This window comes from Erithacus rubecula (assembly GCF_903797595.1).
Source record: "Erithacus rubecula genome assembly, chromosome: 6".
NCBI classification, from domain to species: domain Eukaryota; kingdom Metazoa; phylum Chordata; class Aves; order Passeriformes; family Muscicapidae; genus Erithacus; species Erithacus rubecula.
Genome location: NC_136688.1, coordinates 14,966,146 through 14,975,763, shown reverse-complemented (window position 1 = coordinate 14,975,763; position 9,618 = coordinate 14,966,146). Strand labels below are relative to the sequence as shown.

At 43.6% G+C, this 9,618-nt stretch overlaps 1 protein-coding gene across 1 annotated transcript; it reads right to left on the bottom strand.

Annotated features, from left to right (window-relative positions):
- Positions 1–201: 201 nt before the first annotated feature.
- On the bottom strand, positions 202–938 carry FIBIN (fin bud initiation factor homolog). Its single transcript, XM_079308853.1, has one exon. It carries the CDS (start codon positions 879–881, stop codon positions 261–263), a length of 621 nt encoding a protein of 206 aa, XP_079164979.1. The 5' UTR covers positions 882–938; the 3' UTR covers positions 202–260.
- Positions 939–9,618: the final 8,680 nt, after the last annotated feature.

The window sequence follows — 9,618 nt, the reverse complement described above, 5'->3', positions numbered from 1 at the left end:
TGGGGCTGGGGGTGTCTCTGGGAGGTTCAGCCCCGCAGATAGTCATTCTTGGGGTGTCTCTGGAAGGCTGGGGGTGTCTCCGGAAGGCTGGGCTCTCTCAGCCCCGCAGATAGTCATTCTTGGGGTGTCTCTGGAAGGCTGGGGGTGTCTCTGGAAGGCTGGGCTCTCTCAGCCCCGCAGATAGTCGTTCTTGGGGTGTCTCCGGGAGGCTGGGGGTGTCTCTGGAAGGCTGGGGGTGTCTCCGGGAGGCTGGGGGTGTCTCAGCCCCGCAGATAGTCGTTCTGGAGGCGGCTGAGGCGGGCGCCGTGGCTGCGCACGGTCAGCGCCAGCAGGTCGTACTTGTCGCGCAGCCCGCTGGAGACGTGGCGGGTCTCCCGCAGCAGGGCGCGGGCGTGCAGCAGCAGCCCCAGGAAGCTGTCGCCCAGGCGGGACTCCTCCCGGCCGCCCTGCTCCTGGCCCTGGCGGAACTTGCCCTCCAGCTCGCTCAGCGAGCGGTCCGAGCTGGAGTAGGCGTCGCTGATCTGGGCGGACTCGCGGCGCAGGTAGGCGCCGTAGCTCTCCTCGCCGTCCAGGTCGTAGGAGATGCTCCGGCCGATGCCCTCCAGCACCCGGCCCGCGTCCTCCACCTGCCGGCCCAGCACGGTCAGCTCCTCCCGCAGGCTGAGCGCCGCGCCCGCCGCCGCGCCGCACCGCCGCTGCTCGCTCACCCGGAACAGCAGCTGGCACCGCTCGGGGTCGTCGTTCTCCTCGTAGTCCCCGTCGGGGACGAAGTAGTGGTGCAGGCTCCCGTTGGACATCTCGGGGTACAGCGGCCCCTCGAAGTAGGCGCGGCAGAGGCTGCAGAGCCCCAGCAGCCAGGCCAGGCGCACAGGGACCGGCATGGTGCGGCCCGCGGGCAGCCTAGCGCCGCCCGAGCCGCATGGGTCTGCCGGCTCGGCTGGGCTGGGCTGGGCTGGGCTCAGCTGGGCTCGGCTGGGCTCAGCTCGGCTCGGCTCAACTAGGCTCGGCTCGGCTCAACTAGGCTCGGCTCGGCTCGGATGCGGCAGCGCGGCCCGAGAGCTGGCGGCGCTCTGGAGCCGCCGCGCCGCGCTGCGCTGCGCTTTAAAGAGCCAGCCCCGCTGAGGGGAAGCGGCCCCGCCACGGCCGGGAAGGGACGGGACGGGCTGGGCTGGGCTGGGCTGGGCTGGGCTGGACTGGGCTGGGCTGGGCTGGGCTGGACTGGACCACCGCGCCCCGCACCGCGCCCCGCTCCGCGCCCCGGGTGTCAGAAATATCCTCCCTAAGCCCGGCGCTACTCACTCTGCTCTTCTTGCCCGTAGAAATGCCGAACAGCCCGGTCTGTGCCGCAGCTCGAGCGCTTGGGGCAGAGGGACTGCTCAAAGCCGTGTAGCTTGTCATTGATGAAAAAACTTGTGTGGGAAAAGGATGCAGGATCAAGTATGAAGTGTGAAACAATAAACCTTGATAGCGTAAGATGGGAAAATAAAGTACAAAGTTTGTTCTAAATAAAATGTCTGATGTGTTCAAGGGAAACCCCATTACAGTTCGACTTAATAAGAAGCATTTCTTTTTCAATAAATAATATTTTGGATGAATCTTGTAGCAGAATTGGGGCACAGTTGAACTGTGCATGCAACTCTTAGAAATCTGTCTTTACCATTTTTGAGTTGCTAAATCAAGGTGAGATCTCAAAAAGAAAGGGTCTGTAAAGTTACCAAATCCTTTCACATAATTTCTCCTCTTTAATGAAAAAATCACCGCCTAGCAAAGGTTACACCAAATCCTGCAGAGTTAAAACTGCTGCTGTTTGTGGGAGATTTGCATGCAACAGTATTTATGTTGCCACTATAAAGTAAATAAGTAAGTATGTACTGTAACTATCATCTTGTCACTTTCTGCATGTTGCAAATAACTATGGTGCTTACAGTTAATTTAGTTGGGAAAATAAGCCAGATACTTGAGATGTATCACTGGTTTTTTCACTATTATTCTGGACATTGCAGATTAAAGGTTTATGGGGCTCAGGGGCCTTTGGGTCTGCCATTTCTTGTGCTGTCATTGTTTCAGACGCGTGCAATTCAAATGCAGTCTTGATCCTCTTCCCTCACATCAGCTTCATTCTGTAATCACCAGCTGTCCTGTCTCTGGGCACATGTGAAGGAATAGCTGCTGTAGAAACTAACAGCTCATCTCAATTTCAGATGCACTGAGCTCCACAAGCTGAAGTACTTTACATAAGTGCAGATGGTCATAAGACTAACACCAAGAGACAAAAGCAAAACATAAACCAACCAACAAAAACTAACCAGAGATAGCAAGAGTGAGAACTGAAGTCTTCACTTACTGAATTGATTTGGAGTAGTCTCTGCAAGTTCTGGAGTCATTTGAGATCGCAGAGACACCTCAAGATGACAAATATTTGCAGTGTCTAGGCAGCTTGTATTTCCAGGCAACTTTCTGTTGAGAAGCCAGGCCAGACAAGCTATTGTAACAGAGGCACTCCACTAATTTGGAAACATAATAAATTTGTAATTAAGTTCACAAAGCACTCATATAAATAGGTTGGATTAGGCTAAGGTACTGTGCTTCAGCTTTCTGTAAAATGTTTAAAGCTTATTCAACTGAGACTTTGGCAGTTCTCCTCGGTCTATGTTAGCCAAGAGGGGCTTCTTGGAACAGTTATATTCCCAGGATGGTCCTGTTTCACCTAATGCCTTTTTGGATTCCTGTTCTTTGCTGATGACAGTACATTCTCTCCATCCATTTCCAACTGCTATTACTGACAGTCAGCTGCTTTGGCTGGTGCTGGTTGTAGTGAGCTTCACTTTTGATGTCTCCTCATGCAAGTACTGCACTGTAAATCACCCAGCTATAGCTTTGTGAGCATGGTTATGATTTCACCAGTGCCACAGAGGGTAAAAAAAACCCCTAGCTTAGTAAATATTTTGTTTCTCTGTACATTTAGAGACTAAGAGGTGTATACTGTTCCCTGTTGCAGCTGCTGTCTGTCACTGCTGCTTTCAATTGGGCACACATTATCCAGGTTTAATTTAAATTTTATATCCAAATAGCCTCACCCCAATGGAAAGCTTACTTGGAATGTCTGCTTCTGACAGAAGTCCACAATTCAGGATCTGCAGCCTTAGGAGCTCAGTGGGCATAGCTTTGACAAAAACTGGGATTTGATGGAAGATACACAACAGCCTGATACAAGGCAGTATGTATTATGGGTCAGGATTACAAAGCAACAGAATTGCAAGTTTTAACTGAAAAGCATCAAACAGTGGAAAAGATGAAGACTCACTGACAGAACAAGGCTGTGAATGAGTAGCCATTATTCATTCCAAAATCACATCTAAAAGAGAAAAGTCTGCCATTAGATAATCTAATATGAATACCCTTAAACTGTCCATGAAACCATGTGCATGCAAATGAAAATCGGGTTATTTTTTTCTGAAAGACATGCACTGAAAGTAACAATTACATTTATCTATCAAGACTTGAGTTGAAGGGTCTGAAATTTTCATCACAGTTAGCAGCAGGAGCACCACAGAAAAGGCTGAAGTAACAACATAAAAATCAGTCAGTGTGGAACTTTGTAAAGTAATTTCTGGCAATAGCTGTAAGTTCAGAGGGCAATAAAACTGAAGGAAAACAGAAGGGAATTTCTCAGGAGTACCAGAAACCTGGGGTGCAGAGAACCAGGGAAGAGAGCAAGCCATTTTTATGCTGAATGTTGCATTTTCTGCTGGGAGTCCATAGGGATAGTTCATGACATCAGATATCTGGGGAGCTTTTGGGATGAGTCCAAGAAACTGATCTTCCTTGTGCCATGCTCCCATTTAAATCCTGGCATTGTCAAAAGACTGGTTGATTTCAGTATCTTATCCTCCATGCCTGCTCAAGCATTTGAAAAGTCCTTCTGTATAAATGAGGAAAAAGTACAGGAAGCAAAAATAAATCAGCATACTGGTACTGTTGTCTTATAAATGCTTGGCATGATATACTCTGCTGTGTCAAAAAAAAAAAAAAAGTCCTTGTTTTTCCACTAAACAACATTAGTTTAAAGTAATCTAAAGACCTGTAGCATTTATTCTGCATAACCTGCTTATGCAGCACCAAAATCAGCCTCCAGCCCAGAAATTGCCTATAAACTGATGGCAAATGCAGAGCTCAGCCCTGGCTTTCAGCTGACAATTGTATACATCTTCTGCAAACTGTGTTTCATCTTTGGGTTTTGGCTCACATGTAGTTGCTATTTCTGCTGTAGATCGTGGTAAACTTTGCAGCATCAGAATATTTCAGATGTAAATGGCCATCTATTTGGAGAACAGAAATATGTTTTGTGGTCCTGAAGGCCCCACAGGCATTAGAGTAGAAATGTTTTCTGACTATTGGCTTCTGTTTTCCTGCTATGAACTGTACTATGGCTTTACATAATGATTTGTGTAAACAAAGCCTTGTTTAGAAATGAGACTAAAAAGTATGTGTATGTAATTTCTAATTGTAGGGTGCAGTGCTAAATGCTCAAATAGCATCAGGGGGGAGGGAGGGGGCATGTAAAATAGTCTGTGAAAGAGTAATGCAGGGGTTTTTTGTAGGAAAATTGCCATAAGAACATACCAGAAATTCTGCAGAGTGAAAAAAAAGGGTTTGGGGAATGAAGCTTTTATAATGTATTTAGTATTCATTTAGTATAACTTGGCAATACAGCAGAAATTCAGGATCAGTATGCTGAAAGACAAAGCTTACTGAGTATTCCAGGACCAGAAGCATGTCTGGGGTTTCACTGAAATTTTGAATTTCTCAGGAAGACATATTTAATTCAGAATTGGAACAGCTGACCAACAGATATTTCAAAAGCAAATTTGTAGAGTAAACAACTTTATTTAAGCTAACTGATTCTGATAACCCTTTTGTCCTTCACAAACTTCAGGCTGAAACCACATCTGTGTCTGGGCACAGAATCCTCTGAGTCCATTAGCACTGGCCTGTCCTAGATAAGCTGTGCAGAAAATCAAATTCAAAAAACACAAGAGCTATAGAAAGATTGGGTATGAGGCTGAATGTGAATACCACTAATGGAAAAGGTCTGTCAGGCTGTTTGTCTCAGAAGAGTTTGTGATCAATATTGAGCCTCCTTCAGCTTTAGCCAACACCAAAATGACCTTGACCTTGGCAAAAAAACATGGAAAAAGATTTTACCACAGGCCATCTCTGGAGTGGGTGCTGGTTTACTTTATGGAAATATAATTCCCTTAAAGTAGAAAACAGGCTATGCTCAGTCTACTTTTATAAAGTGAAGTGATGCATCTGGATGCTTCCTAAGAAGGGAAAAGGTTAAGAGGGAGTTGAAGAAGGATAAATGTGTGCTAGTAACCTAATAGTGCAGTTTCTGCCTGTTGATCAAAACCTTGAACCCTGAAAAAAATATTGCTAGCATCTCTTCAGCAAGATTCCTGAAGTGGAAATAATAACACTTCCTCAGTGGAAATGAAAACACTTAAAAAACATCATTGCTGGCCAGCACATGGCAAAGTTTTGCAATTACTGTAAAAATGGTTTGTTACAGAGACAGCATATCATGCTGATGATTTAACCTGTTGATTTGATTTTCAGTCCTTTCTGTGTTATTTTTAGTGTTCTCTGTAAGCATGAAAAGGCTGCAGGAAACAGACACTTTGCAGTTGTTACAGAAACATAATTCACCAATTATTCATAAAAAATGCTTTCTCCTTCCATCTAACCTGTTAGGAGTAAAATAAGGTTTTAAAACCCTCAATGTTTCTTTTTCCTTCTCTCCCTGTCTCAAAATAGAGAAAGCCTACAATCTGACATGTCCTTCTCAGGCAGGGGTAGCAAAGAATTTAAATAAAAGCCTTGGAAGAAATCTAGAAGAGTCTGGTGAGGAAATGCTGATGTCATCTCCAGTGGGATTAATCCATTTTTACAGTTTCTCAGGACCTGTGATCTGGTGTATCCATTTGAGGAAGGGTCTTGAGAACATAAATTTTCTGAAAGCTGGATTTCACCTGGTCTGTTCTTTAGGTGAATTGCCCAACAGTTTAAACACAATAAAGAATTTCCAGTTTTACCACTTTATAAGGATGGTATTTTCTGATTTTCTGACACGCAATTTTATATATTAAGTTCAGGCATGAATCCTGAATAAAAGCTAGATCCTGACAAATTTATACTGTGTGTATAGTCATCAAATTTCCTCTTCTCACTAATATTTTGAAGTATTTGCTTGTGAATTTAAAAGGGGAGCCTATCTATTTAGGCTAACCAAGTGCATGTAGCTTTATTAAACGTGTCTCCACAGAGGATTAGCCTTCCTGCCTGAGGTAAAACTGAAATATATGCAATAGTATCCTCTGTGCGGACAAAAGTAAAATGAGATGGAAAATGTAAAAAAAAATACTAGGATTTACCTAGTTTAATCTCCTCTCAGCCATACCTGTCCAATTGTAGCATAAAAAGAATAAATCTCCCCATGCTTCTATAGTAAAATTCACTTGCATTCACAGATCTACTTTTTAGGAGTTGAAAAATATCCTTTTCATATCCTAACACATTCACTCAGATTTTTATTTAGTTGTTTTTAACAGTGTATTAAACATAAAACTAGTCAGACATAGTATGCGAGCAGCATAAACCCAGACATATGGTTTCAATTCAAATATACCAAAATCTCTGTGCTAAAAAAAAAAATCCCAAAAAACCAAAAAAAAAAAAAAACCACCCAAAAAACCAAAAAACCCAAAAAACAAAAAACCCATTAAAAAACCAACAAAAACTAACATTTCGTTTAACAAACATTTTTATAAAATACTAATTGAAAAAGCAGGTGAAGGAATTACTTACAGTCAGTGTGTATTTATTTTTGTGCAGCCATGGTTGACTGTCCCACAGGTTTTTAATGGCTCAGTGCACACAGAGCTCTCATTCAGCTGCCTGAATAGGGCGTTATTCTTGCATGCTTGGGGCTGCTGCAGAATGTCACTATGGAATTTATACCTCCTGCTGCAATTCACCACTTTTATTTGGGCTGGCATGGCTTAGGGATTGGCATTCGAGGTTATTTCCTTGCAGTTCCTTCTGCAGGGGATGCAGTGGTGGAATTGGGCTCTGGAGCCCAGCATGGGTGTTTGCCTGGCTCAGCCACAGTGTGTGGGGTGCTGCAGCAACATGACTGCCTGCTCCCACATTCATGGTCAAGAAGCAAAGACCTCTGAGGGACTTCAAACTTTGGGGGCTATTTTAGGCTTAGGGCTTGGTTTAGATTTAGGAAATGTGGCAGCTCTTCCAGCTTGGTTGCCTTGGATGAGAAAACCCCATTTGGTGTCACTCACAGCCTCTGAGCATCATGTTTGGTGTAACACATCAGTTTGTTTGGGTTCTTTAGTGTTTATGCTCCCAGAGATTGTGCCAGCTGGACAACCTGTGCAAGCTTCCCCTAGGCAGTGTCTTTCCTGGGTGCTGGAAACTCTGAGCCAGCAGTGCTGCAGTGCCTAGGCAAATCTGTAGGGATTTCCCTCAGGATTAGATAAGTGATGCCTGAGTGTCAATGTGCAAAAGGATCTCAATGCCCAAACCCACAGAAGCACACAGAAAAACAGATTTCTCTAATAACAGAATAGATGCTTGATTCACACCAAGCAACTTTGGAGGCGTTTAAACAATTCCCTGTTCAGCAAAACCAAAGCAATGCTGTAACAACTGTGTGAAATTAAAGAGGATATATTAAAAAAGAAGTGATGGAAGGCAGGACAGGACAGCCCATCCTCTCCACAAGAGCAGCCCAGAGTATATCTGTGGGGGTTAAATGGCTGCAACATGTGCTCTCTGTCATACACTAGTTTGGGTTGGAGGGAAACTTTAAAGGTCATTTAGTCCATCCTCCCTGTAATGAGCAGGAATGGAGCTCAAACCAAACTGGATTTTAATAGTTCAGGGATGAGGCATCCACCACCACTCTGGGCAACTTGTGCCAGTCTTTAACTACTCTTGTGAAAAATTTCTTCCTTATATCTATTCTAAACACACCCTCTTTTAGTTTAAAACCATTATCTCTTGTCCTATTACAACAGACCTTGCTAGAAAGTAGGGCCCCTCTCTCTTGTAGCCCGCTTTGGGCAGTGGAAGGGGCTCTAGGGCCCCAGAGCCTTCTCTTTTCAAGGCTGAACAACTTCCCTGGAGAGCACAGGGAGCCTGTCTGCAACTACATGGCTGCCTCACCTTCCCCTCCTGCTTTTCTCCCACACAGCACCCTGTGTAACTGAATTTCCAATATTAAATCTGCAGGTGGCCTCACTAGTGGCCAAACACAGGGAATAGCAGGAGCTGAGTCTTTTTTGCTCTTAATTGACTGAAGAGAATGTGAGCATGGCTCTGAGAATGCATCTGGACATTTGCTGCCATTGCTTCTGCTGCACTGACACAAAAAGGATTAGGAGTTTGGTGATGGTTCAGCATTAATGGAGAAACTCACTGCTTTATTAATGATACTCTCAGAAAGGAGATACCAAGGACTGCATTTTCTAAATTAACACTCCCTAGCTCTTGTTGAAAGTGATGGGTGCATCACTCATGCTGTTGATGGGGCAATGTCAAACACGGATCATGGAAATTATTTGCTCTATAGTGTAACTGGCTTGCTTGCACTTGGCTTCCTTGCAAATTACTTGCAAACAGTAGCCTTTTATATTTTCCTTTTCTTTTTGTTGGGGGCCCTGTAAATAATCTGTGAATTAGCACAATGAATTATACAGGAAACATTCTTTTATTTTCTGCTAACATGATTTTCCAGAAACGTTAGGCATTTCCAGATATGAGTTGTAATTCCTCAATTGTTCATTTTATTAATTCTAGATTATTTAGAAAATGAAGTTGTTAATCAATTTAGTTAGTGCTAATGTTCTGTTAGTTTTTTGTTGTAATGTTCTGTTAATGCACTGTTAGTGCTTTCTAACAGTTTCCTCTGACCACCAGCTAATTATTGGTATTTGATGGCAGCCTTGGGGCAAAGTTGTTTCATGAGAAAAATCATCATAGCAAAGAATTCTTCTGATGCAAGTTTCAGCAGAGATTTGATTCTGATGAGGTATGCAGAAGTGTTGGCATTTATTAATGATGTTGGTTATCAAAGATTCTCGAAGAATTAGCGGGATGATTTGATTAGGAGCAGCTCAGGATCTTGAAGATCACTTTGGAGAAAGCTGGTACATGTCAGGACTGGTGAGAGGTTTGAAAGTATGCAGCCTTAACCACCAGAAAAAAAAAATATATATATGTATAAAACAGATATAAAAAATAGAAACAAGTACAAGCCAGAGAGAAGTGAAAAAAGTGTTTTCTCACAATGACTGTGAAGGTGAGAAAGACAAGTATGGACAGATGTGCTTGCAAATTAGTAAAGATCAGTAAGAAAGTGTCAGGAAAGTGTATTTTTGAAATTTATGTAATGGATAGTGTTAACTAAATATTTTTAGTCAGGAAAAAAAATCCATGTAAAAGATGAAGAGTTCAAGTTCTTGGGCATCTGAGGCTGGCTGCTATTTGACATAATCAAAATATTGCCTTTCAGTAACCTCAGTAACTAAAAACCCAGGATCC

What these genes read in the sequence shown, in the direction of transcription:
- FIBIN (XM_079308853.1), bottom strand. Translation starts at nt 881, where the DNA reads ATGCCGGTCCCTGTGCGCCTGGCCTGGCTGCTGGGGCTCTGCAGCCTC.